This window comes from Cardiocondyla obscurior, linkage group LG07 (assembly GCF_019399895.1).
Source record: "Cardiocondyla obscurior isolate alpha-2009 linkage group LG07, Cobs3.1, whole genome shotgun sequence".
Lineage (NCBI taxonomy): Eukaryota > Metazoa > Arthropoda > Insecta > Hymenoptera > Formicidae > Cardiocondyla > Cardiocondyla obscurior.
The window spans coordinates 1026547-1053170 of NC_091870.1; the positions used below are offsets into that span (position 1 = coordinate 1026547).

Here is a 26624-nt window from a genome sequence, read left to right on the forward strand (position 1 = left end):
AGGTTTAATCTAAAATTAGTATTTAATTATAAGTATTTTTTGAACCAATGAGCCTGTATGTTTGTTTCCGATCTCAAAAGTAGATTACAACCACAGAGTCGTTAACACCTTATTACAGAAGTTGAGCAGACAAATTCTATCTCGAAAAATAGAATTTAGGTGAAGGGTTAACTTAAAAAAAAAAAAATTAATATATATATATATGTATATATAATATAAATTTTAATAAATATATTATTTCCATATTTTTACGACGTTATAATGCAGTGTAAAAAAAAAATTATTTTGTGAATTAGCTTCTGCTATTAATAATCTTTACGTGAAAAGTAAGTATTTATAAAGCGTTTTAGAAAAAATATTGCATGCGAAAAAATATTTATTATTTTTTTTATCTTTAGTTTGTATCAAGTTAAAACCCCAGCCTTAAACTACATATTTCACATATTTTACTGAATTATTTAAAATATATTTTTTGATTATTTCTTTAATTATTAGTTAAATATACTTATGTGCTATTTTTACTATAAGTCCAAGGAAGCTTTTCATTGAATTTACTTTGATGAGCCGCGTTTCTTGCCGCATATAATCGCTAAAAACGTGAAAATTAGTGTAAAAATTATTTAGAAAATTCAAGCCAATTCTAATTTAAAAAATATTTACATTATCGTGAATTTTAGTTATCTTAATTTGTATCTAATTAAAATCACTTACAGGATTATCGATGTATGCCTCGCAACCGTAGCACCAGACCGAAATATCGCTAAAGCTGAGCGTCATAGGATGCTCGTATTCCTCTGCGTGTTGCATTGCGTGCTGATTAACACTGCGGGCGCAATGTACAGTGTAACATTGTAAGCAAATCCAATTTTCTGCTGTGCTAGCACATTCGGCACATGGTAAAGTTACATCTATGCCACTTGGAGGGACCTCGTTGACCGTAAACAGATGTGGACAATCTTGCAAAGGCACAACCGCGAACATCTCTCCTGCCGTCAAAGCCTACATAGAAAGCATGACATTGTTATACGCATCTACATGTAAAAGGTAATAAATATAATAGTAAGAATTTTACCTGAAGATTGTCAGAAAAATACTCTGTGAGAGTTTTGAGTCGTGTTTCTCTCTGTGAAGATCCTGCTGCAGCGTTATCATCGCGATCATCGCCTGTGTTAGAATTTTCTTGCTGGCTGCCTTTTGGTTGATTCATTTCGTTCACGCATTTTTGTATGCTTTGCAAAACTGCCGAACGAATACATTCTCAGTTAGAAATAAGTTTTATTTAAATTAATTAAAATTTGATACATACCATCCAGATTTTTCGTCTCAATCGTTTCACTTTTTATTGCGTGCGAATTTTTAATCTTAATATTCTCCACTTCGCATGTTAATTTTGAAATCTCTTCATCCGTCACTAGATTAAAACAGTTCTTATCAATTGCTAAATTCAGTTCCAGTTTCTCGCTTTCGATTTTTTCTAAGGCAATCTTCGATTCGGTTTGTTTCGATTTATCTGCATTTCCTTCTTGTTTCTCTAGTTCATTAAACATTGTCTTCATTTTAGAAAAATTAGATTTTTCTTTCGGTAAGGACATTCCATATTGCAGATTGGGCCAAAATTTCTTATGAGTCTTCAGTACATTGTTAATAGAATTGATTGCACTAGTACAGGGAATAAGATTGGGATCTAGCATCGGCAGAGGATCGCCTAAGAGGGCTTTGGTACACATCGTCATTGCATGGGAAATTGAGTTGATATTGTAACCTCCTTCAAGACTTAAAATTATACGACCGTTGGCCAAAGATGAAAGCCAATGAGTCAAATGACCGTAGAGTTCTGGGCTTACAAGACAACCTAGAACAGAAGGACGGAAAATACAAATGTAAGTAAACCGGCAACACACCGTTGGCCGTAGATCTAAAAAATAGCACGTGCATGGTTTCTTCTAGTATAATAAATATGTATAAAAATATATTTACCTCCAAGCGTGTCACCAATACAAGCATCGAATCCGGCTGAAATCAGAATTAATTCTGGATTGAACTGATACGCGATGGGCATCACAATTTGCTGAAAAGCCGCTATGTATTCAGCATCTCCCATTCCCTTCTGTAGATGTAACAAAAAATGCAATATTTTAAATCAATTTTAAACAGTTGTAAATCTTTTACGCGCGCGTGTGCACGTTTAAATGTATGCAGTTTACTTTGTTCCACGGTATGTTCACGTTAAATCCCTCGCCTGCATTTAATCCAGCATTCGTATAATTAGCTTGCTTGGAATTTGGAAAGAAGCTCCCATTATCGTAACGATGAACAGATATATACAGGATTTGTGGATTTTCTTCAAAGATAGATTGAGTGCCGTTTCCATGGTGTACATCCCAATCTATTATTAATACCCTATAAAATATTTATATTACGTACGGGATTACAGAGTGCGCGCTTTGCGCGCGTTATTACATTCGAACATTAATTATATTAATTAAATTCTTTAGAATAATTACGGAAATTACCATTAAGTATAGATTATACCTTTTAACATGGTGAAACTGTACAGCATACATCGCAGCCACGGCAACATTATTAAATATGCAAAAACCACATGCCATGTCCCTTTCGGCGTGATGTCCAGGTGGCCTTACAATGGCCACTCCGGATTGGCACTCTCCGTTTAAAACCGCGTCCACCACTTGTAAAAGGGAACCGGTGGACATACAGGCGCTAGACCACGTTTCGGTATGAAGGTAAACAGAATTGTAATCTGAGGCTTGCTTTTGTAATTCTTTTAGTTTTAAAATCGATGTCTGTTTAATTTCCTCTATGTAGTCCTTCGAATGGATAAGGGACAATTCTTCTATCGTTGCATTCCTTCCCTTTATACCACAAAAAAATCGTGATTTATATTTCGTTCTTTTTTTAGAAGAATTTTTATTTTTAAATTATATTAGAATTTTCTATTAAATTAAAAAAGAATTTCTTTAAAGTAAAATAATAATACTTAGGTGCACTAATATGAAATTAAATATATGTATCGTCATACTTGTAATAAATAACATCGCCGTAATAAGTCATATTCTTCATGATTTTTATAAATGCTAGAGATGCGACTTGGTTTTTCTGGATGAGAATTGTCAGAAATGTTACAATGTTTCTGCATTTTGTCATCGTAGACGATACATACTTTCTGAGGTGCTATATGTAGATTTGTTACTGCAAAAATACATTACAATTTATTAAAATATTTTTATAAGATTTGTCTAAATAGAAAAATTATTTTATACTTACGTTGTATTAATTCATTTAATTTTTTCTCTATGGTTTCTAATGTTTCTTTGCTTTGTACAGGATAACAGTTTCGAGTTTCATACTTGTCCAATTTAACTTCACTACCTCTAAAATAAATACAAAAGAACGCAATTATTAATTTGTAAGCGTTGTAAATTAGATAATATAACATCTTACCTGTACGTGGTCGTAACTACATGTCGATTTGCAATCTCTTCTTTATTATGTGTTACACTATTAGTATTGTATGTGTCTTGATATTGATAACACTTCCAGTACGGCTTATGTACGTAAATTGCATTCAGGATAGTATTACGTATGCTGAAACAATAAAAGACTTCGTAAAATAAAGTGAAAAAAAAAGATATTATATTTTAATATCAATATAAAAAAAAAAAATTAACGTAAGTAATAATTAGAACTAAATTATTTACCTTAATGATGGTAAATCAAGTGTTTGTAAAATCGGGCATGGATCGCCTAATAAAGTTCTTAAAGTCAGTGCTGCACTTTCCGCTAATGATTTTAAACAATAGCCCCCCTATATTAAAATATTACGTTTAATATTTACACAGTACGTAAAAAATATTATATTAACGTATTTAAAAACTTATTCGTATACCTCTAAAATTACAGCTACTTTTCCACCTGCCAAACTTAATAACGACGACAGTAAATGTGCATAACATGCTGGAGTAATTAGCATCTCACCCTGTATAGCGATAAAAAGTAGTTATTAACGATCCATATAGATAGCGATCTTATACACTAAATAATATTATAATGATCTCATATTTTTCTTTTTTTTCTGCTTTTTTCCGTTAAATTATTAATTTTTATATAAAATTTTAATTCGTTAATTTTAATTGCAATATAAAATCTGTAAAAAAATATATGTGAACACAAAAGATATAATACTTTTACACAATTTTTTAAATTTATATTAAATAAAAATACTGTTAATAAAAACAAATACAATTAGCACGTTATAATACATATATTAATATAGTAATAAATAAGATTATCAACCTTTTCGTCGCCCAACGCAGCATCAAAACCGGCAGAAATAAGAACGAGATCTGGGCAAAACTAAAGAAAAAATAAAAATAATAAATATGTGCAAATTTACCTCTGGACAACCCAGAGCCGCATCATAACCCGCTGATATTATTATCAAATCCGGTTGAAACTATAATGTTAATACTTCTGTTACAAGATTAAATTAAGCAATTTTGCTTTATTATTTTCTAATAAAGTAAGAGCTAATATATTACGTACTTCATAAGCCATTGGCAATAAAACTTGCTGGAAGATTGCGATGTAATCGGCATTCGTCATACCGGTTTTATTTAAAGGAATATTAAAATTATAACCTTCTCCAAGATCTTCTCCGACGTAATGAAAATCAGATTCTCTTAAATTAGGCCAGAATTCACCATATTCATAACGATGTATCGAAAAGTAGACTACTCTGAAAAAATTTAAGAACAGTTATCAATTCTTACGAAATAAATAGAATATCTTAAAGAGCATAAAATTATATATATCTAAAAAAATCTACCGTGGATCATTGTAAAACATTTGTTGCGTCGCTTGCCCATGATGAACGTCCCAATCAACAATTAAAATTTTATTCGCTAAACCCGAAATCAATGCTTTCTCTGCTGCTATAGCTACATTGTTGAAAAAGCAATAACCACAATATTCCGATTTCATTGCGTGATGGCCCGGCGGTCTGAAAGAACATTATTTTATTTTTTATCAAATATAATTTATGATGTATAAAGTATATAAAATCACTCTCATATATTACCTGATAATAGCCATGCCATTTTGTATCTCGCCTTTACAAATACTTTCTACCAAATTGATCGTTGAGCCCACGGCTAATAAAGACAATCTATACGTAGACTAAAAATTATATAAATTAATCGATAAACTATGCTTAAGTATATTACTTTTACATAATTTTTTTTTAAACTAAAAAAGTTTGAAATTATATCTCTGCACCTACCGGATGGATATAGACACAGTCATATTTAGACGATATCGATTCCAAATTTTCATCGTCCGTAGAGCCGTCCGTTGCCTTTAAAATATCAATTTGCTCGCGACTGTGCTTACTTAAAATTTCGTTCTCAGTAGCGAGTCTTGGTTCGATAAATTTACATTTTTGCACCAAGCCCAGCTCTTCACATCTCTGCATAACTCGTGTAAATCTCGCTGGGCATTCGGGATAATTTGGATCCCAGATGCACTTGTGCTCGGCCATGCTTCGATCGAACACGAGACCAGTTTCCTTTCGTGTTAATTTATATGCATTGATTGCTTTGTGATATATATCTGGTACAAAGGTGTTATTAGATTTCTTATCCGACATCGATTGTCGTTTTGCTGCTTCTTGTTTTGCAGCCAGTAACGCAGCTGACGGACGAGCCTGTCGTAATTATCGTCAATGAAAATATATATACGATACAAATAAAAAAATATTTTAAATAACATAAAAAAAAATTCCTGTAATTATTATTACTTAAAATTAACATGTCTAATTTTTACCAATAATGATAAATAACATTTACATTTTTTGACTTTCCAGATTTTTTTTTCTTAGCATTTGTGAACATGTTTGTAGTTATCCTTTGACACTTGCTAGAATTCTCAATCACTTTTATCAGCTCAATCTCCCTGTCTGCTAATTGTTTAGCAGCAGTAAGTAAATCTAGGTTCTCTATGGATTCACTCTGTAAAATAATTTAATTGAGAAACATCCAATGATAAATGATACATCCAAACGCACTGGGGGGCTTTCCACCAACAATACAAATTAATACAAGTATCATTCTAATATTATTGCTTACCAGTATGCCGAACAAAACTAGAGAGATGCTTGTATGGATTTGTGTTGCTGACTGGAAACTCCCACTAGCTGTCCTTTTATGGATATGTAGCAATACTTATTGAGATGCAAACCCCTCCCCAACAAGTGTTATAATCTTGTTTTTAAGTGCAGCAATAAGATAAAAGTTGAGGAGTATCATAAAGAAAAAAAAAAAATTGTTAATAACTTACCATTTGTGTAATCAGTAGTACTTAATAATAGCAGCCAAGATCATTGATATCAGATAAACACAGTCAACACAGATTACATATTCGACCAACTTTTTTTTTTCGAGGCGAGCTTAAATGACTCCGAAATGAAGTGCTTTGATTCTATTCGCATCGCTTTATTTGATTTCCTACTTTTCTTGTTTACATCAGTTGATAATACTCCGGGGAGCGTTCCAGCACTACGACACAAGAGTTACAAGACGCGGAACGGAACGGTCTTCGCGTTGCACACTGACATACTCCTCGACTCCCCTCCTGTAAAGAGCAATTTCTATATAAATCTGACCGGATCTAACCTAAACCTTTTACCACACCATTGTAGACCGACCCTATTGTAGACCCGGTCGTTGCTTAACCAAAAAGCCTGTATTTTTTTTAAATATTACAAAAGATATAAATATTTCGGGCTTATAAAATGTTCTGTCAACATATTCGCTCGATGATCAAACTGAAAGATGTTATAGGCCATGTCAATGAATTAAATCATTTCATCATATCAAATCAATGTAAGTAAAAGAGCAATAATGTTCATATTCACTTTTACAAATAATCTTACTTTTAAATTATTCGTAATATTTTTTTATTTCTAAGAATTATTTTAATTTAAGAGTAATCAGTTATTATGTTGAGATATATTTGTTACACAGCCAAAAATGAGCACTTGCAGCATAGATTACGACTCTTGGTCGATAGTTTTTGTACGCAAAGGCTTCCGAAGAGCACGAATGTTTTTGGGGATATCTCGGGCAGGAAGTTTGATCACGTTGAAATGGACGAGCGTGAGAAACAGGAAGAAAATGTACAGGATACAGAAGGCCGTATTCCACGGAGATTTAAGCCGAGCATGGGCCAGTACGCTAAAATGATGAAATTACATATATCGAAAAAAGATTTGAATTCGGCTTTGAAAGTGCTCGACTTGATGAAGGAAAATCGTGACCAGCCCACGATGTATTTGTACAATCTTCTAATGCGCTCGTTTGCTATGCAAGGCGACATTAAACAATGTTTTAGTCTGTACAATAAGGCTAAAAAGCGTGGGCTGCAACCAAATGCGGCAACTTATACTTGTCTCTTTAATGCATGCTCTGTAGCCGACAACAAAGTGGTAGCTCTGGAACATTTGAACAACTTGCGACAGTCACTTTATCAGAAGCAGGTTCTGCTGAACGAAACAAATTACAATGCTATGATAAAGGCATACAGTTGGCACGGTAAAATTGCCGAGGCCTTTCAACTAGCAGACGAGATGAAAGACAGACGTATTTCCATTGGAGAGATCACTTATAACTCCTTATTTCACGGGGCGATTTCCGACAAGGAGGCCGGTCTGCGTCATGCTTTGATTGTGTGGCATTTAATGCGCTTAAATAATTTTAAACCGTCTTTAACGACTTACAATCTTCTTTTGCGAGCAATCAGAGATACTAAGTTCGGAAATTTAAAACCCGGCGACGTCCTTCTCTCGGGATTCGATCAGACTAAAATTTCAATAACAGATCGTGAGAATCCAAATCTGCTGGCTTTGCCACCCGTTTTCAGCACACTTGTACCATTAAAAGAGAAACGGAACGTTATGCAGTATAATACCGATGCGAATAACCAGAAACTCCCGATGAATTTGAACGACGTGTTAGTCGATAATCGTTTGATTTTATTTGGTGGTCTAGAAGGATTTCTAAATCGTATGTTTGACGATGATGTAAAACCCAATGAAAAAACTATTACGTTACTTCTAGATTTAATTCCGAACACTGTGGTCGCCGAAAATCAGCTCATTCATGTTGCAGAGAAGAACAATATTGAATTAGACATTGATTTTTTTAATATGCTTATTAAAAGACGCAGCGTACGTTTTGATTATAAAGCTGCAAAGGTAAGTGTTAGATTTTTTTTTTTTAATTGGCAATTTAATTATTATACTAATGTAATTTAAATTTTAGGAAGTTGTAAGTATAGCGGAAAAGAAAAGACTCTCACCGAATGTAATGACGTTCGGAGTTTTGGCGCTTGGCTGTCAAGAACTTAGTCATGCCAAAGAATTTTTAGAAGGAATGGAAGCTTTCGGCCGCAAACCCAATTCTGTAATTATGGGTACTCTTATCCACACGGCATGCCATAGAAAAAATTTCGAATATTTACTGTTCGTAATGAAATATATGGTAGAAAATAGGATAAAACCCAGTGAACAGACTATTAAATGTGTGAAAGATTTCTCACAAGGCTTATCGAAAATAAATAAACCAACAGTAAGTGACAAAGTTTGCTATGACTATTAAAATTAATTTTTACTATTTATTTAATCCCTAGTAATTAAAAAAATGTGAATACTTAAATTTACACACACACACGCGCGCACACACAGGATATTTCAGACCAAACGGAGGATTTATTGAGAGTAGGTACGTTTTTTTAAAGCTGCGGATGAATAAGTTTTTTTCTTAACAATAATTGACAATTTTACAAAATGGTATCGTCTCTAAAAAACCTACCTACTCTCAATAGGTCCTTCATTTAGTCTGGGACACCCTCAATACACATATAATTTTCTTTTTTTTTCCAGGGAAAATACAGATTTCGTAAACAGAAATATATGGACAAAAATATTGGAAAATTTGAAGAACAGTATCCTAAATGGCAAAAGATGATAAAATAATAATTCATTATAAGATAAAATGTTATTTATGCAAAATACAGTGAGAAAATTTGCATATTGTTAGAATAATTGATATGTTTTATAAAAATTTACACATATATGCGAAGGAAAAGTAAATGGAAAATAATAAATTAACGAAGATACGTGGGGCGAATTTCTTGCGTCCATGGACGACTTCTAGTACCGCTACTAATAGCACGCGATGGACACGTTCCACGGATATTAAGCTTGTTGTATCCAGTAGGGCCGGTTGGCTGAGCTCCACACGTTTCTAACGCGACAAATTCATCCACATGAAGAGATGGTGGTCTAGAAGTATTAGGCGGTCTTGATCGAAACGGATCGGATCCTCTACCTACTCCTCCGCCTACCGGACCACCTCGTAAAGAATTGGCAAATTGCGTTCGACCTCGAACTGGTGTTACTAAAGGAACAGATTAATCATGAAATATTTAATTAGAAATTTTATATAATAATTTAATACTAATTAGAATTATTAACTTTTTTTTTTCAATATCTTAAAATGTTCTAGTACGATAAAAAAAAAATTAAGACGATGAAAATAATCTTACCAAATGGTTGTTTCGACTTGGCCATCGGAGAAATCTGTTTTTCTATTCTGCTCTCTTGTTCTTCATCCTGGGATTTTGACTGCAAAGGTTGAGTGGCGTCATCGGGTGGTATTTTAGAACATAAATTTTGCGCCTCCGCCAACAGATTAAAATCAGCAGGTAATAATTCAGTGGCGAGAGCCAATAAATCCACTGTATCTTCGGATTGTGTTTGATTAGTTGTGAATGAAAACTTTTTCGGTCGACCTGAGTTAATATTAGTCGCACTAAAACATCTTTGCGAGAATTGATTTAACAATGCTTCCGGTGTTGGTAGCAAAGGCTCTAACATTTCTGGAATAGGTTCTTTCTCTTCTTTTTCTTCGGCGGCTTTTAAAATTTCTATTAATTCTTCTGCGCGTTTTAATTTTTCCAGAGGATGATTGTTCTTCTCCCAAGATATCAAAAACGCTAATTGCTGTACGCGCAAATGTAAGGTTCTTGCTTCTGAATCAGAGGCAATTAAGTTCTCCAAGAAAGTCACGGTCAAATCTACGGTAAGATTTGTCTCGGATTCTTCTAAGCTGGACGCGTGTTCTAGCAATGCGCGCAAAGCACCGGGATTATTCTCCAGGCAACTTTTCACATGATATAAACCATAATTGTGACTGCTAAGAGATAACAGAATGTGCAATGTACTTTCAATTACATCGAACTGAAATTTTGTGCTGATTGCCAGAATATCGATTAGAGCCGCAAGAATAGATAAAAGAGGTTCTTTACTAGGCACTGAGTGTGTCAATTTCTTTTCCAAAGGTTCATTGTCCTCTTGTACTAAACTGAGACTAGAATCACACAAAGTTTCGAAGATGCCGAGGATCTCGTATTGTACATTAATATCGTTACTATTTTTCAGAGTAGAGCACATCATTTCGATGACCGGCGGATATTTTTGATCGGATTTAACTTGTGCTCTGGATGATGGACTGGTCAAAGTTAGCAAAGTAGCTTTCATAGGCGCATGTCTTGCCAGATCGCCGATTAAAGCGAGAATAGGAACGTTATTTTCTAAAGGAGTGGCCGCTAAAATACCATCTAAAAGACATCTTCCAACTAACAGAGCCGTGGGTGCTGCCAGATCGCTTAATTGCTTACAAACTGTAGATAAAAGAAGTAAGACGTCTCCGTTCCAACTTGTACAGAGTAGCCGAAGAGTTTCGGTGAGATTTGTGGCCTGTGCTTGAAGATGTGCTGACCAAAGTTTTCTTAAGCCTAAAATTCTTGTCGCATCTTCCGTAGTGGTTTCTTTTAATGTTAAAACAGGCGGTAACAGACGAGATAACAATTTTAGACCCGGCACAAAATTGCAAGGACGAAGAGAAATCATTTTTAAAACTTCACCGAGCATTTGAGTCCATAGCGATTTGGCTACGTTACCAGAACCATCGGAATCGACGGCTTGAGTGAAAACTAAAAGCGTTCCTACAATTTCTTCAGACAAAGTCTGCACCATTAAGTTAGACGGAATGGCTTCGATCAAAGAATAAACTCCAAGCAACGGAACAATCGCCGTGAGATCTTTAAAATCCGTCGCCATACACTTAACGAGTCTTTCGAGCAACGCTCGCGTCAATTTCACGCAAGGAAGCAATAAAGCAGTTAACGCCATACCTCTGCGACCAGTTAAAGCAGCGCGATAAAGAAACGGTTGTTCGTAAAAGTCGGATACATTAGCCATTACAGCGACTAGAGCCGTGAGACCGTCAGCAGCGAATAATTGTGTCAGAGCGTTTCTATATTTCAACTCGATATATGGTTCCAAAGAATCAACGTCGTTATCTGATGGGAAAATTAAATAGTGTAAAATTCTACAGGCAGTAATTAATTGACCCGGAAGTGATGCTGCCTTTTCAGCGCTCTTTCGGATAATTGTTACTAACGGAGAGACGTCGCAATAATCCCAGTGAGAAGCTTGACTCGCGACTGTTAAGTATGACGTTACGTCTCTGAGAATGACATGCTCGCGAACTTTATCGAGTATCAATTCTGCACGATTCTGGAAGATCTCTACTCTATCGGAATAACGAACAATTGCAGATATTACCTCTGCGGCAAACTCACAGACGTTCGAATCCGATAAAAACGGGATAAGAATATCTATGAAGTCGCCCAGAGGCAGAACTGTGAGAATGGCACGCAAACCGTCGGGAAAAATGAGAAAAGAATGTAATTTCTTTAAAATTGTCCAGTCAGAAGTCTGTTTCAGGCGAATCAAGCATTGAGCAACTTGAAGACGCCACGCTAAAATACGTCCAGCGCCAGGTAGCTCATATTTTAGAGCTTTTAATATTAATCCTACTACCTCGACCTCTTTTAATAAATAGAACAAGCCTTCTTTAGTATTAGAAAGATGCAAAAGAAAGCGACGAATTAATTTCATCCTTTGCAAATCGCAATTAGAAGACGATAACGTAATTAGAAGGTGATGAGTCAGTTTATGGTATTCGAAATAAGCCACTAGATGAGCGCGAGGATTACGAGTATACTCTCGCTCGAATTCCATCTGGGCACCGGCTGGCAGCTGGCGTTTAGGTTGCGCCATCAACGTCGGAGCACACACGTAAGTATTTATTAACTCCGCTAAACCAGCCTCGTCGAAATTTTTAACTTCTTCTAAATATTCGTATACGTGGACTTTGCGAAAAAGTGAGCTGAGAGCGTATTTCAATCTGGCCAATTTTGCTGTGTCCAGCATCATTAACGCATTTCTATAAAGACTATTCCTTAGAAATTCTTGTACAATTATCGGACTGATTAATGCGGCATCGAGGGCTCGTAAAGCAGAAAGTTTCACAGGTAATGCCACGTTTTCACGCATGCAAAGAGACAGCAGTTTGTACGGTGCTTCAACTTTTAACAGAATTACCGGACCTTTTGATAATCGACAAAGTGCTTCCGCTAAGCGGACTCCCACTTTCACATGGCGAACTTTGTATGCTGGTTGTGGTTGGGCCCTAGCGAGCTCCATATCTAATCCAGCATTAACAATGTCAGTCAAATCATTAATATCATTTACGTCGGAATCAAACGGGCCTAGTATAGCACACAAAGTCTCGCAATTGTGAACGAACGTTTCCTTCTCTTGACCAGATGCATTATGAAAATGCGAGACCGATTTAGAGAGAGATTGTAGAATTTCTTTGATTTTCAATAAAGTTTCGCGATTGACGCAAGTATTTTCCATATTTTCAGGTTTCTCTAAAGTTAATAAATCGGGCGGCACCATCGTATAAATTTCGTCAATTTGCGATACCTCACATTCAAATTCAGTTGTAGACGGAACATCGTCCGTTATTATATCTTCATCCGATAATATCGGTTCGAAAGGCTCTCCAGTTTCTGGTTCGCCAGCTTCTTGTTGTTCCGCTTCTTCTTCTTCGGCGGAAATAGACTCCGGGCTCAGAGATATCAAAGACTCCATAGGAGGAGATAAAGGCCGCTTTGATTTTTCGCCTACGTTGGACGTTTCTTCTTCCCATTGTTTCGATTCTGTCTTTCCTGTATCTGATGTAGACGTCCTGGATGGTTCCACCACTTGAATTGGTTGTGGCGACGGTGTTGCTGTTACGCATGTTTCCTGTTGAGTTAAGTTATGAATTAATTTTGAATAAATTTAAATTTAAACAAAAGTTTAATCGATAGACATTTTAAAAAATCGCAACTACTCTATAATTATTAACTTAATTTAATTTAAAAAAATTAAATTAATTTAAATTAAATTAAATTAAAATTAAAAACGTTAAATTTAATTTAAAAAAATTAAATTAATTGTTTAGCTTACCGATAAATTCGTTTGATGCTGATTTTCATAATACCATTCGGACTGTTGCTCTGAAGAAATTTGCACAGTAGTTTCAGTATTTTCCTCTAATGAGCTGACACAAGCAGTAGAGCCGGTTGCTGAACTAATAATTTCCTGAGGATTGTTCAATGATTTTGTTAGAGTACCATATACCGCCAGGGTTATTGTAGTGTACCATCCTCGCAGTACCAATCCATCTGTTGGAATTTGTTTTCGTTCACATTCCAACTGAATGTGAATATTTTGCTTATACTCTAAACCACCTAAAAACTCGAAAGTGGAGGCTCCTGGCTTGCTCAGATCGTTCACAAAAAATTCTATTTCAAATTGAGAAGGATTGGTTGCTCTAAAAAAATGTTTCCTTATATTTCTTGCAAGTTTAAAAATTAATGTTGCTTAATTAAATAAGTTTTAATTTTAAATTCCAAAAAAAAAAAAAAAATTAATTAAATAAATTTAAGGTAAATATATAATATATTTATTTTATTTTATTTAAATATTAATTTAATTAATTAAATAAGTAAGTCTTGGAATTTTTAATTCCAAAAATTAAATGTAATTACCCAAGTCTCACTCCTCCTGGAAAATCTGCCTGTACTCTGGCACCCAATGGAATTATTCTTACTTCATTAATATAAACAGGTTTAGGAAACTGCACGAGATCTAAGTTCAGTTCCTGAAAATATAATTTTCACGTGAATGTTAAACTGTATTTAATAAGTCTAAATTAAATCAATGTAAACACACAAACCTCTGAAATGTCGTGGGAAAACGTATCGAAGAAAAGCAATTCGGTGTTATCCATATCTCAGAAATAAAGAATTTTCGGATAACATGATATATCTTAAGAATTAATTTCTAACAAAAAATCGTGTATTTATTTTATTCCCTTGCATCGAGTACTTTCTTTCATGTAGTTTAACCAACACATTCCGTACGTAAGTATTTTCTTGTGCAACTTATAACATAGCGTTATATTTTATAACGCATGTTATAATAACTATTATATAATATAATATTTTTATTAATATAAAATTGTGAAGGGTATCTCTTTTCTTTAACTGAACTTTAAAAGAAACACTATTTTAATTCCTTCAGCAAGAAAATTGAGGTTAAAATTGCACTAATTCACCGCCATTGCACCGCCATACACCGCCATAGATATATCAGAGATAAGTATCGTTCGTTTTATTTTTCAGGAGCTGCCACCATCATGTACTCCACTTCCGCCAATGAACCAATCAGCTGTCTTACTCATGCTTATGAATTTCACGTGCGATGGCTTTAAATATCCATTCCGTGCAGCGTGTTTCCTCTCGACTCTCGGTTTATAAGTTAGGTGCCACACTCGTGGAGTGTGGAGTATCGTGGACCGTGTTGACCACTTTTGATCTCCTTTCTCTTATTTTATAGTGCCACTCATAAGAAAAAGAAAAAGCTTCCTATTCTAAAGTTATTAAAAAGTGAAAATGAAATGGGAGAGAACAAGTCAGCGGAAAAATTGCACGTGCCGGAGTGCGGATTTGTTTGGAACGACAAGGAAAAATCAGTCGCTTTCGTCAACCCCGAATCGTCCAGCGACGACGAGGAGAAGCCTCAAGAAGAGCCTAAACGTAAGAAAAAGAAGCAGCTGAATGCGGTTGAACGACGAAAGCAGGAGCGGCAGAAGGAACGCGAGATTCGTCAGCGGGAGGAAGCTTTGGCGAGCAATCAGGCGCCTAATTCAATCGATCAATTCGATAGATTGGTTTTGTCGAGTCCAGATAGCTCGTTAGTATGGTTGCAGTACATGGCATATCATTTGCAAGCCACGGAGATCGACAAAGCGAGGGCAGTCGTGAGACGGGCCATCAAAGCGATCAATTGCAGGGAGGAAAACGAACGCTTGAACGTGTGGAAAGCGTGGCTGAATTTGGAGTCCAGATACGGTAATGCCGAATCTTTAAACGACGTGTTTCAGGAGGCTGTGAGATCAAACGACCCGTATAAAGTGTATACGCATATGTTGACGGTACACGCAGACGCGGGGAGAAAAGTAGATCTTGAAAAATTAATCGATTCTGTGATTCGTAAGTTTAAACAAAATCCACAGACATGGATAGACTGTGGTGCAACTTACCTGAAAATCGGCATGAAGGAAAAATCCCGGCGGATTATGCAACGAGCATTACAATCCTTGCCTGCATCTCACCGTGAGTATCGTTAAAAATATATATATTTCATCTTGCTTTAATATAAAAATTTAATATAATGTGATTTTTTTAGATGTGAATTTGCTAGTACAATTTGCAAATTTGGAGAATAAACTGGGAGACAAGGAACGAGCACAAACATTATTTGAGAACATTTTGAGCTCTTATCCTAAACGTGTGGATGTGTGGTCGTGTTATGTCGATTGTTTGATCAAGTCCGAAAATATTAAACTTGCTAGGTACATGAATTTTATGGTTTTTTCACGAATTTAACATACAATAATATATTATTAATTCGCATGAGGTAGTACTATGCCTCTTGAAATATTTAATTCGGATTTTAATTCGTAATTAATTTTTTTTTTGTTTTGTGTGTTTTTACAGGAAAGTATTAGAACAAGCATGCGTTCAAACGCTTCCACCAAGAAAAATGAAAACCCTTTTCAGGAAATTCATAAATTTTGAGGAAGCACATGGTACACCCGAAGCTGTAGATCGCGTGCGACAAATGGCTGCAGATTACGTGGAGAAACATAATATAAGCGATTAATAATGGATTAATTTTCTGTATATAAATACAACAAGCGAACCTTAATACAAACCTTAATACAAAATACTTTCAATAAAATCTTTTACTAATATTAAAAATATTAAGTAATTTTTCGCAATTTATAACGATTATGTATGTACATTTCTAATATGTCTTCTATAGTTAATGCACATTATGAAGACTTATAGTAAATCTTCAGGATTTTTTAATATGACATAATTATTCGTAATTTCAGACAGCAGACTTTTAAAATTAGATAGACGCTTTTGTAAGCGACGATTTTGCTGTTGGAGTGTCTTAATTTTTCTTCGCTGCATTTCAATACGATTCAAGACAATACTCCAGCATTTACTTGCTTTTATTCGAGATCCAAAATCATTGTGATAGTAATCGCCGGCGTAACGTAAGGAAAAATTTTTAAGCCTTTTTTGAGGAAAATTTACGTTAGGAACTTCTTTATCGTTATTTTCCCTTGCAATTAAGTTATCTGGAATCTCTTTGGACATGCTGTAATATAATTTATTAATTAGAACACAGACCAATGTTTAAATATTTTTATGTTTAATGTATAAAATAATATAGTCATTTCATACCTCAGTGATTTAATGTTACACTCATTCTGGATCTTTACATTAATTTGAGAAATTTCCTCAGTCTGTTTTAGGGATTCATCTCTAACAATTTCTTCAATAGTTGACTCTGCAGGTTTATTCCGACAAGTTTTTGATTTTTTTAAACCAAATATTGTTGGTATCGATCCTTTTTTTATATATCTCCGTTGCTTCGTGCCACCGGGATAATAAAACAAGCACGTGTCTAAAAAATGTTGACTACAGATTACTGCTGTTTTCGAAGGCGAAAAATTAGGGCCTACAGCAGAACACCAAGCCTTGTAAAGATTTTTATCCGTAGGAAATCTAAAAAAAGAAAAAAAAAATTAGTGGACACATAAATTAATAATAAAATCTGTTTCTATAATAAAATGTGATATTTAAAAATTATAAATTTACCTGTGAAAGGAGATGTTAGGTTCCCCAGGACGGGATACATGACCGCAGACGGAACACCTCTTTATTATATCAACATAAATTTAAAACAGTTAATTTATTAATAGTTAATTTATTAATTTAATGTTTAGTGATATTTACCATGGACGTAGGAAGGATGGATTCCGCATGCTGTCAGAAAAATCTTCTTCTTTCATTAGGTGACAATTCTTCTTCTCACGGATTACTCCGATGCTCCGACATGCTCCGATTACTTGCACACAATACGGCCAGATGCACAAAAACAGGAGCGCCGCGAGCGGCGCAGGAAACAACGAGATGCTCGATATGGAGGCGCCGAAAATGCAAAAACATTTAAAAATGCAAGAAGAAAAGCAGCGAAATCAAGAATGAAACAAGCTTATAAGACATTAAATGAGGATATCAGCAACATTGCGATTATTAATTTTTTTTTGTAAGTACACTTGTGCTATCGTACTTAGAACTTGATTATTTAATATACTCAGCTGTTCGACGGAAGTCTCCCAGCCGCCATCTCAGCAGCCAAAAGTTATGTCCGACAAATCTGCGTACGACGAAAGCGGACTCATGTAATAGCACCTTTACAGGAAGCCTAGGAAGCGCAGGATGCATCGGTGCGCGGAGTGCGCGTCGGAGTAAATTTTTTTAAATATTATGGATATAATACTTTTACCAAACGCGACGTGGACGTGCTGAACGATTTGCGCGGACAAACGTTTAGGGAGAACATTCTGGCAGAGATGATATTCATTGATATCCATCAGCTGAATGAAAGGTAGCGTCGCAAAGATGACTCCGAAACGGAAGGCAAGTTTTGTTTATATAAATTATATATTTTCTGTATAATTGTCTTGATTCATTATCGTCTACGTGTTTCGTTGTCTATTCGTCAGTGTTAAACTCGTAGATTTATCAGTGGCTTCGCTATTTTTGCTAGAAGTAAACGTGTGAACACGTGTGATGTACAATACGATATTATTTTAGACCACCAGTTCAGAATCGACGTCAACAAGCAGCTCGGGTTCCTCATCGAGTAGCTCGTCGACGTCGGGGAGTGAATCCAGCTCGTCTGATTCAGATAATTCCAGTAGCTCGGCCAACAGTCAAAAAGTATCTGATACAGAAAGAACTAAAAAGAAAACACCATTTCCAGTGACCCGTCATGTCAAATCCAAAGCTGAAACCGTATCTGTGCCACCCTTGGAAAATAAAACTAAAGATAGGCAGCCACCGAAATCCAGACCGTCTATATATTCTTCCGAGTCAGAAGAATCACCCAGTAAAGCAAAATCGCCGCAAAAGAGAAAATTACCAGCTAAACCAAAAGCTACTGCTACTGTTGCACCAGTTGTTAAAACACAAAGATCTCCTGTTAAACCAGTACCTGCAGCAGGACAACATAAAGCTGTATCTGTTTCTAAACCTACCAATGTTAAGCCCAATAAATTTTCCGGTAAATTTATAAGTTTAACTTTGTTAAATATTTAAAATTTTTGTATACTGTATTTTTATATTTAAAAAAAAAATATATGTTCGATAATTTTCTAGGTTCCATGAGCACCAATGGCAAACCTCCCGAGAAATCTGGAAAAGCGATAGAACCAGTGCAGAAAAAATTAAAGAAAAGTATATTTAGCCCTGAAAATAGCAGCGAAAGTGATAGTGGCGTTTCGGCAAAAGTTAGCACTGTAAAACCAACAAATACTTCTACCAAATGTTCTAAAAATCCACCTGCTAAAGCCAAATTGAATGAAACCAAACAAAAACCTGCAGCAGCAAGCAGACTCGGTAAAAAAAAATTAGTCTTGTAATTCTTTTAATTTTAAAATATAAATTTACTATATAATTTCTGGTATATTATTTTCTGTAGTTGCAAAACCTGTACAGCCGCAGAAGTCGGACAGTTCCGCAAGTTCCAAAAGTTCTGGTGGCTCAGCGTCTTCAGCTAGTTCAGACAGCAGCTCTGATTCGGAATCATCTGAAAGCGTTACTAATACTCAGCCTCAACCCAAAAAGAAGGAAACGCAATCTAATACACTGACGAGTAGTGCTGTGATGAATATGCCGCCTAAGAGACCTTCAGCAACAGTTGCTCCAGTAAAGCCACAAAAAGCAGTTACAAGACGGCAAGGTTTGTTAAATTTTTTATTAATAAGTTTAATAAAAAAGAGAGGAAAAATAAATTAAGCTTTTTAAATAGGTGCTAAAGGACTAAAAAGTGACAATGACGGTGATGCATCCGCAAGTGAAAAAGAAATTGACGAGCGTGAAGCATCGTCCTCAAAATCGGTAAAAGGCAAACGAAAATTACAAACGCGCAAAGGAAGTAAACTGCTTCAGCTACAAGCCAAGGCAGACAGCGACTCTGAATCTGATACAGGTATAGATAAAAAAAGAATTTATATCTTTTTGAAAATTATAAATAAATGTAGGGTGTAGATAGATTCTGTTTTAGTAAAAAAAAAAAAAACTTGGTAACGCGAACGTGTTAATGTCAGTTTTGTTGTGAATTTTGTTGATTTCGAAAGAGCCTCGTTTTCCCGAACGTTTCGTAACTTTAAAGTACGCGATAATGTAAACGACCTTTCGATAAGAAAATAACTTCGTTTTATTATTGAAATATTATAACAACGCGAAGACACGGCAAAAGCGAATAAAAGTACATCGCTAAGACATACGTGTTACATCGGGTCTTTTTTTGTCGAAGATAAAATTATAAAAAATTTCTACGTCTTAATATTTTATTATTTTTATATCATCTTATTAAAATTTTTTTTTTCGTGATAAAAATAATGATTCCTACAAAGAAGTGCCATGATGTAAATTTATTCAATACAGCTGAAAGCAAGAGAAGCACGAGCAAATCACCGGTTAAACGTGCTGGACCCTCCACTGCTGTCAGACAATCTTCTGGAGCTGGTAGATCAACTCAAAATAATACTTCCAACACTACAGGTAGTAGAGCAAATCAATCATCTTATAATCGAGCGCGGGCAACGAAAGAGCGTGAATGTCCGCTGGCAGCGTCTTGCGATTCGCGAGGTCATCTCTCTGGAAAACTCGATTCGCATTTTACTCTGGAAGCGTGTCCACTGTATCATAATACCACACCCCAAGCTTGCACGTAAGTTTTAACTCAATGTTTAATCGAATTTATTATTAGTAATAATATTTAATTAAATTAAAAGTACATGTTTTATAGCGAACGTAAAATAATATTCGTATTCTTTTTTAGAGAATTTCACAAAGAAAGAAAGAAACGCGAAGAAGAACGCAAGAAAGCAGTAACGAATCTAGCCAAGAAACCTAAAGGTGTTCATCAAACTACTGAACAACGTAATTATCAACTTAAAGTACGCGAGATGAGGAACAAATGGAAGGGTAATACTATAGATGGTAATGAAAGTGACAGCGGTAGTGAATTACAAGGGAATGAAAAAGACAGACAGCCTCGGCTCAATAATCTTACACCTGATTATGACTTGAAATTATTTATGGAAGCTCAGGCAATAGCTAGTGAAAAAATTGTAAGTATTTAATTAATGCTTTAATCAATATACATTACAAATATTTTTTTATTTCATAGTTTATTTTATATTTAAGGAAAAAGAGTTGCAAGAATTAGACTATGATGGAGAAGGCAGAAACGGTGGTGGCACTAGAGTCGTGGAAATGGGAAAATGGGAAATGGAAGTTTGGTATCAAAGTCCATATCCTGAAGAATATAGTCGTGCTCCGAAGCTTTATCTTTGCGAATATTGTCTAAGATATGCGAAAAGTCGTCAAGTTTTGAGGAGACATCGGGAAAAGTGTTTATGGAGACATCCTCCGGGACACGAAGTATACAGGTTAATTACATTATATTACAATTAATTACATTATAAAAACTTTTCTTTTTCAAATTATTAAATTTGATTTGTTATTTCACAGAAAGGACAAGATAGGCGTATGGGAAGTGGACGGCAAACGGTACAAGCAGTATTGTCAGAATCTTTGCTTACTGGCCAAGTTTTTCCTGGATCATAAGACATTATACTACGACGTTGAACCATTCCTCTTCTATGTAATGACAATTGGTGATTCGGAGGGCTGTCACACCGTCGGATACTTCAGCAAAGTGAGTACACATCTATTTAATGAATTGCCACGTCAATTTTTATTTCGATTAGAGAAATATTTTTCATTATTACCTCTTGAGTATCGAGATTGTAACTGTAATGACATTACCGTTGCCAACGAAACGTTCCTAACGGCGTCTCAAAATTCAGCAAATTTTCGTCAATTCGAATTTGCCGAAATCAAGTTCGATATACGAAGCCAAGGCTTCCTTCTCGCGGCTTAACGAAAAGGCTCCCACCCCATTGTCTTCGTAATAGCATCCACGTAGCATGCACGGATTACGCGAACAAGGGTACGCCTCGTAGAGAAGAGGGTGTCTCGTATCTCTGACCTTTCTTCACTCCCACCTTTATCTCTCATCCTCCTCGCCGCCGCCAAGCCTGGCGTACGTATACACACGTTGCCCCGAAGAGCAGAACGGGGGTGGGAATCATGCACGCCTATTTACCGCGGGATACCCAGCATCGCTGGGAGTCGAAATCTTTACCAACGTTCAACGACCTCTGACCCTGGCAAAACGCGCCGCCAATCCGTATTCCATCCTTCTTTTCAGCTCTTTTTTTTTTTTTTTTTTTTTTTTTATTTTGCCTGTTTTTACGTGAAAACATGGAGAAAATTTTCTCTAGACTCAATTTAAATCTTTTCTCTCATTTTTTAATTTTTTTTTATTGGGAAATACATGCTTCTGTATCGCACAAATGCTTTCGATCAATTATATGCAGTCGATGGAAAACATCTAATCTTTAAGCTACGGGATCTAATCGCTTCATGTCTCGCGTAAAAGAAGGCGTGTCTCGTCGTAAAATATTCTTGACGGGTTAAGTCTAATATCTCCCTCGTTTAGAATTTTATTACGATGTAAATGTAGCAAGCTCATTATAAATGTAGGAGCTACATACATCTCGATGTAAAATAATACAATTTTAAAATGTCAATTTTTAACGAGGATACAACGGTATCTTCAAGAAAGTTTGTTTTATTTTCAAAATAATTGTGTTGCGCGTAACTTTTCGATTAAACTTTTTGATTAAGCTTCCCGTATAAAAAACCGAGAACAATGCCCTTGTCGTATCAATGTCTCGGATTCGGGGCAGATGTGTGCAATTTTGGGCGCACGTTACGCGCGCGGATACCGTATCTCTTTACCTGTAAAAATAGACTGACATTGGTTTCCATTTCACGGTATTAATATCTATTAATATCGGCGAATCGTCCTGACGCATCTCCTCTGCTGGCCGACTGGCAAATTATGTTACACTCCGTATAAAAGGGCGTAACTCGCTTCCTGCATCCGCAGCGGTGGCGGTGGCGCGAAGTCAAAATCTTTATAGACGTTCAATGACCCCGACCCTGGCCAGACGGTCGCAGGGTAACGCGGCGGCGGTAGTGGTGGTGGTGGCGACGGCTGGGACACGAGGGACGAAGGGTGCGAGGGTGAGAAAGAGAGAGAGCGAGAGACAGAAGCGGCGCGGGAGAGGGTTGAGGGTGGTCCTGCTGCTGGCGTACGTACGCTATGCATGCGCTTCAGTAGACCAGGTGGAGGAAGGCGCGACGGCGGGAAGGGTAGTCGAGCGGTCGGGTGGTTTAGGCGGTTGGCCGATGGCGGTGGCCCTGGAGAGGTGGTGGTAGTTGCCGCGGAAGGGGTTGTGCCGACGGTTGCAGAGGGTGCTGGCGCAAGAGGGGAAGGAGGGCGTCGCCTGCCGCGTCGGGTCGTCAACCTTTCTGCGGCACTGCGACGTCGTCGGGGTCGTTATTATTTCCTCCTCTTCTCCCACTTCTCCCCTTTCCTGCTCCTTCTCATCCTCCTTCTGGTCCCAGCGTGTCTTTGCACGCTCTAGTCGTCTCCGTCGCTCTACCCCGGTCTTCCGGTACCTCCTCTTCGAGGTGGCGCGTGTTGTTCTCCTCCCGTTCTCCTCTTCTTCGTATCCCGTCTTTCCGTTCGGCTCGTCTTAACACGCTCCTTCGACGCTACCCTCCGTGTTTCGATCCATCTTCGTATCCTCCGTTCGTTCGTTCGTTCGCTCGCACGGTTTCCGAGGTCGCGAGATCTCGCCTTCAACGATCGCTCATGCATGTAGGACGTTCGCTCTCTCTTTCTTTCCTCCAGGTAAAAATAAGTGATTCACGCGGGCTCTTCTATCTTCATATTCCGCTCATTTTCTTACCGAACTTTTTTTTATCCTCCTCCAATCTGCCTCTTCTGTAATTCTTGCAATAATCACAAGTTCGCTCGATTAATCTTCATATCGATTCAGTATACGTTTCAATACATTGGCGCCGAGACATTGTATGTGTCTCAAGCATCACGGCTGCTTGATTTCGCCGTTCATCTAATGAGAAATTTGTTATTAATGTCGGCCGAACCTGAGAATCGGATGTTCACGCTTACCGCTAAACCCGAGGCGGACACCTGAGCTTCTTACGGCTCTACGTTCCACGACGATATCGTCCTCGCCTCCGTCTCGTTCGCCTCCTTTGCTGATCTTTTTAACACGACACCACTGCCGATCGCGATGAATATCGAGTCGATATTGAATTTCCAAGCACTTGCTTGTCTTTGAGCGCCCGCAACGTTCCACCGACCAGTTTCGCTCGTTCGGCTTCAACCTCGTTCCCTGCTCGCATTTCCACGCGTCGAATTTCATCCTTCTCCCTCGTATTCCGCTTTTCCGCCCGCTTCCCTCGCCGACGTCGTCGTGTCGTTGCTGCCGTCGAGTTAAACCACAATGTCGGCGCCTCACCTTGATGTTGTGGAACGACTACCGTCGGCTTCAGACGATTACCCGAGATTTCCGAGAGCACCGAAGAAATAGAATTTTACTTAGCTTTTTTTTTTGGTCGCTTTCCGTCTTCTCGCGAGGAAGCCGTCTGCGACCGGAAACCGCGAACGGATCACGCTTCCCGACTCCGGGCTGAATTTACGCCCGATCATAACCCGGCGGGGTGAGGATTATTCGACTTGATATTATTCCGCGTCACCCCACGGATTAGGAAGTGACCATCTCTCTGGTCCTTGCAGACGCAGAATATAACGATAATACAGCTGGCAGAAAAAAAAAGCTGTTCTCGAAGATAAATTCAGCTTTAAGTCTAACGTAACAGCCTCGTTTTCAACGGTTACATTTTTCTTTTTCTTTTTTTTTTTTTTCTTTTCTACGATTGAGACATTAGATAATTTTTATTAATGATGAGAAAATAATAATTAATTTTTTTTTTCGGTTTTACACGTAACAGTTGCGCGAGGATATAGACCTCGAATTTTATAAAGTATTTTAAAATAAATTCCGACGTCTCCATCGTAAAAGCTCCACGATTTCTCGCTCTTCCTCCTCGTAGCTCGACCTCTGACTATTCAGATATTGGCATTTTCAACGATGCAGTCATTCACCCCGAGTAACACCGTCATTGATCTTGGACCATTTGGCCATTGACCCCGCGAGCGACGCGGTCGTTGACCTCGGGCTCTCGACGTTGAACTTGGGTAATCGCGTTCTTTACCTTGAATCTTCCGTCCTCTAGATTATCAAGGACTACGCGTAGCCGCTGGTTTCTGTTACCGCCGGCGCTCTTTCGCATTAGGTATCCTCGCGCGTTTCGCGAGGATAGAACTCTGATCAAGCCCAAGGCAGCCGAGCAGAAATTAAGAGGGTTGGATTGAGGCGTGAACGTTTACAGCTTCCGCCGTGTTTACTGAGACATGAAGACGAGAGGTTCTTCCGCTATTTGAGGCCTTCCTCCGTACCTCGCGCCTGTTTGTTCTCAGCGCGAGATAATGCGCTTCTTACGATTTCCGCAAATGGGGGATAATTGGGCTGAAATATAGCTCGGAACATTAAATAAAGATTCCGAACGAAATTTCGACGTTGTTACCGAATAAAACGAATTAAAGGATAATATCAGATATCTTAACGACGGTCGAAAGATTGATAACGGAGATTATTATTTTTTATTTTACGTATTCTCGGTTTGCGACGGACGTATGCGTGCAAACGTGATGATTTAAGACATAATTATATATTCTAAGCACGATGAACTTTCCATCGATTGTAATCGGTGGAATTTAAATACATTTGAACACATCTCACCGTAAGGTATTTGCGATTGCGTTTCGTCCCAAAATACAACTGCGACATAGTGTGGCTTTAATAAGATTCAGACTATATTTAAAGATTGTGCCCCATTGGATATCCCGAAAAGGCGAAACGCGTGTCACGAGATTCTGATAGAACCGGTTTTGCGGGGCCGACAGGTCCCAAGTGCGGGGTCCGTTTTCCGATCCTGAAATCCTTGCGCCGTCTCGCGTAAACCGAAAACGCAGCATGCGAAAGAGTAATTAAGTACGTTTTCAGAAAGTTATTAAAAAAAAAAAAAAAATACGGCTTCGGACGGCTCTGAAAATCGAGGATACCGTCCAAATATGTAACACGAAACACAGAATTAATATTACAAAAACGGAGATTCCATATTACTTTATGACTCGGTTGTTTTTTTTTCATTAAAAGCGCAGTCCACGCAAGCGGGAAACTTCGAAGGATTTAAATCTTTGTTCCTCGTGCACGAATTTTCATTCGCTTGATGAAACGTCTGCTCATTTGCAGCTGTGATATTACTTGCGTGCTATCTGAGTAAATTTGAGTCGGAGCAATATTTGTGCGCCTATTTGTACTTGCATTTGAAACGCAAGCACGGTATTATTTTTCCTAGGTACATCAACGAGATACCTGTTCCGAACGCAGCTAGAGAAAGAGAGAGAGAGAGAGAGATTAATATCCTTCTCAACGTGGGAGTTCGGTGAAATTCAATCCTCGTCTAGATAAAGACGACGATAGCGAAAAAAAAAATCATCAAATAAAAGCGATACATCACGAGCTGTGCAGTCAAATCTATTTAATCGCAAATTACAACCACAAATTAGTTAAATTAGACACGTCGGTCTAATCATAACGCGATATAACTGTAAAAAAAAATTAATTATTCCCTTAAAAATTGTCGCAGGTCTCAAATTAAAAAAAAAAAAAATGTTTTACATTGAAATATATAAAAATTAATAATCGTAAGACGTTCAAATTGCCATTTAAGTCACGGAGGCAAATGTGAATCGGAGTTTTCCCGTATTTAATATTAAAAAAAAATATATATAAAGACACTGTTCAATTCTGCTTCCGAAGCAAGAGATTTCGCTACTCGCAGGACTATTTGATATGGCATTCGTACGACGTGGAAGTCGCAAAATAAAACACCGACAGGATGTTTCCACTTTGGGCGAGAAAGGG

General features: G+C 37.1%; 6 protein-coding genes across 9 annotated transcripts in view; 3 read left to right on the plus strand and 3 right to left on the minus strand.

Moving 5' to 3' along the window:
- Nucleotides 1–199: 199 nt before the first annotated feature.
- On the minus strand, nucleotides 200–6495 carry Hdac6 (histone deacetylase 6). 3 transcript variants are annotated; one of them, XM_070659179.1, is made up of 20 exons: nucleotides 6355–6495; nucleotides 6144–6278; nucleotides 5865–6026; nucleotides 5300–5722; nucleotides 5099–5196; nucleotides 4847–5020; nucleotides 4564–4756; nucleotides 4415–4474; nucleotides 3908–3997; nucleotides 3720–3826; nucleotides 3463–3606; nucleotides 3286–3392; nucleotides 3041–3210; nucleotides 2533–2873; nucleotides 2205–2400; nucleotides 1978–2107; nucleotides 1307–1852; nucleotides 1073–1239; nucleotides 712–999; nucleotides 200–589 (listed from the first exon to the last, which is right to left on the minus strand). In XM_070659179.1, exons 3-20 carry the CDS (start codon nucleotides 5907–5909, stop codon nucleotides 506–508), a joined length of 3363 nt encoding a protein of 1120 aa, XP_070515280.1. In that variant the 5' UTR covers nucleotides 5910–6026; nucleotides 6144–6278; nucleotides 6355–6495; the 3' UTR covers nucleotides 200–505. The 3 variants fall into 3 exon arrangements, with proteins under 3 accessions (XP_070515280.1, XP_070515279.1, XP_070515278.1); XM_070659178.1 differs by lacking the exons at nucleotides 4415–4474; nucleotides 6144–6278 and adding an exon at nucleotides 4315–4374; XM_070659177.1 differs by lacking the exon at nucleotides 6144–6278.
- Nucleotides 6496–6627: 132 nt separating this feature from the next.
- LOC139103987 (pentatricopeptide repeat-containing protein 1, mitochondrial) lies at nucleotides 6628–9192 on the plus strand. Its single transcript, XM_070659197.1, has 4 exons — nucleotides 6628–6899; nucleotides 7041–8269; nucleotides 8337–8642; nucleotides 8957–9192. Exons 1-4 carry the CDS (start codon nucleotides 6809–6811, stop codon nucleotides 9047–9049), a joined length of 1719 nt encoding a protein of 572 aa, XP_070515298.1. The 5' UTR covers nucleotides 6628–6808; the 3' UTR covers nucleotides 9050–9192.
- On the minus strand, nucleotides 9057–14641 carry Vir (VIR_N domain-containing protein). The gene is made up of 5 exons (XM_070659173.1): nucleotides 14214–14641; nucleotides 14026–14138; nucleotides 13442–13808; nucleotides 9622–13237; nucleotides 9057–9473 (listed from the first exon to the last, which is right to left on the minus strand). The coding sequence occupies exons 1-5, from the start codon at nucleotides 14265–14267 to the stop codon at nucleotides 9181–9183; spliced, it is 4443 nt and encodes a 1480-aa protein (XP_070515274.1). The 5' UTR covers nucleotides 14268–14641; the 3' UTR covers nucleotides 9057–9180.
- A 144-nt stretch (nucleotides 14642–14785) lies between these two features.
- Nucleotides 14786–16268, plus strand: Rrp5 (Ribosomal RNA Processing 5). The gene is made up of 3 exons (XM_070659202.1): nucleotides 14786–15654; nucleotides 15728–15893; nucleotides 16039–16268. The coding sequence occupies exons 1-3, from the start codon at nucleotides 14937–14939 to the stop codon at nucleotides 16202–16204; spliced, it is 1050 nt and encodes a 349-aa protein (XP_070515303.1). The 5' UTR covers nucleotides 14786–14936; the 3' UTR covers nucleotides 16205–16268.
- On the minus strand, nucleotides 16201–17496 carry LOC139103994 (THAP domain-containing protein 1-like). The gene is made up of 4 exons (XM_070659210.1): nucleotides 17353–17496; nucleotides 17215–17273; nucleotides 16798–17121; nucleotides 16201–16711 (listed from the first exon to the last, which is right to left on the minus strand). Exons 1-4 carry the CDS (start codon nucleotides 17353–17355, stop codon nucleotides 16387–16389), a joined length of 711 nt encoding a protein of 236 aa, XP_070515311.1. The 5' UTR covers nucleotides 17356–17496; the 3' UTR covers nucleotides 16201–16386.
- A 248-nt stretch (nucleotides 17497–17744) lies between these two features.
- Chm (lysine acetyltransferase chameau) overlaps nucleotides 17745–26624 on the plus strand; it is a 29561-nt gene continuing 20681 nt past the window's right edge. Inside the window, exons 1-10 of one of the 2 annotated variants that reach the window (XM_070659184.1) lie at nucleotides 17746–18039; nucleotides 18217–18685; nucleotides 18781–19020; nucleotides 19103–19363; nucleotides 19433–19612; nucleotides 20071–20356; nucleotides 20468–20759; nucleotides 20836–21080; nucleotides 21163–21349; nucleotides 26056–26320. In XM_070659184.1, coding sequence (XP_070515285.1) covers nucleotides 18001–18039; nucleotides 18217–18685; nucleotides 18781–19020; nucleotides 19103–19363; nucleotides 19433–19612; nucleotides 20071–20356; nucleotides 20468–20759; nucleotides 20836–21080; nucleotides 21163–21349; nucleotides 26056–26091 — 2235 coding nt within the window. In that variant the 5' untranslated portion in view covers nucleotides 17746–18000 and the 3' untranslated portion in view covers nucleotides 26092–26320. Of the gene's footprint in view, nucleotides 18040–18216; nucleotides 18686–18780; nucleotides 19021–19102; nucleotides 19364–19432; nucleotides 19613–20070; nucleotides 20357–20467; nucleotides 20760–20835; nucleotides 21081–21162; nucleotides 21350–26055; nucleotides 26321–26624 lie in introns of those variants that run through there. The other variant, XM_070659183.1, reaches the window with a different exon arrangement.

Excerpts from the sequence above, each read along its gene's own strand:
- Hdac6 (XM_070659178.1), bottom strand. Across the intron at positions 3,607-3,719 it reads CTTGATTTACCATCATTAAG|CATACGTAATACTATCCTGA; the intron begins GTAAATAATTTA and ends TTATTGTTTCAG. Across the intron at positions 590-711 it reads AGGCATACATCGATAATCCT|CGATTATATGCGGCAAGAAA; the intron begins GTAAGTGATTTT and ends TCACGTTTTTAG.
- LOC139103987 (XM_070659197.1), top strand. The coding sequence starts at position 6,809 with ATGTTCTGTCAACATATTCGCTCGATGATCAAACTGAAAGATGTTATA. Across the intron at positions 6,900-7,040 it reads TTTCATCATATCAAATCAAT|CCAAAAATGAGCACTTGCAG; the intron begins GTAAGTAAAAGA and ends TTTGTTACACAG. Across the intron at positions 8,270-8,336 it reads TTGATTATAAAGCTGCAAAG|GAAGTTGTAAGTATAGCGGA; the intron begins GTAAGTGTTAGA and ends TTTAAATTTTAG.
- Vir (XM_070659173.1), bottom strand. The coding sequence starts at position 14,267 with ATGGATAACACCGAATTGCTTTTCTTCGATACGTTTTCCCACGACATT. Across the intron at positions 14,139-14,213 it reads TTTCCCACGACATTTCAGAG|GAACTGAACTTAGATCTCGT; the intron begins GTTTGTGTGTTT and ends TTATATTTTCAG. Across the intron at positions 9,474-9,621 it reads CAAGTCGAAACAACCATTTG|TAACACCAGTTCGAGGTCGA; the intron begins GTAAGATTATTT and ends CTGTTCCTTTAG.
- Rrp5 (XM_070659202.1), top strand. The coding sequence starts at position 14,937 with ATGGGAGAGAACAAGTCAGCGGAAAAATTGCACGTGCCGGAGTGCGGA. Across the intron at positions 15,655-15,727 it reads ATCCTTGCCTGCATCTCACC|ATGTGAATTTGCTAGTACAA; the intron begins GTGAGTATCGTT and ends TGATTTTTTTAG. Across the intron at positions 15,894-16,038 it reads GAAAATATTAAACTTGCTAG|GAAAGTATTAGAACAAGCAT; the intron begins GTACATGAATTT and ends GTGTTTTTACAG.
- LOC139103994 (XM_070659210.1), bottom strand. Across the intron at positions 17,122-17,214 it reads CCTAACATCTCCTTTCACAG|ATTTCCTACGGATAAAAATC; the intron begins GTAAATTTATAA and ends TTCTTTTTTTAG. Across the intron at positions 16,712-16,797 it reads TGTAACATTAAATCACTGAG|CATGTCCAAAGAGATTCCAG; the intron begins GTATGAAATGAC and ends ATTATATTACAG.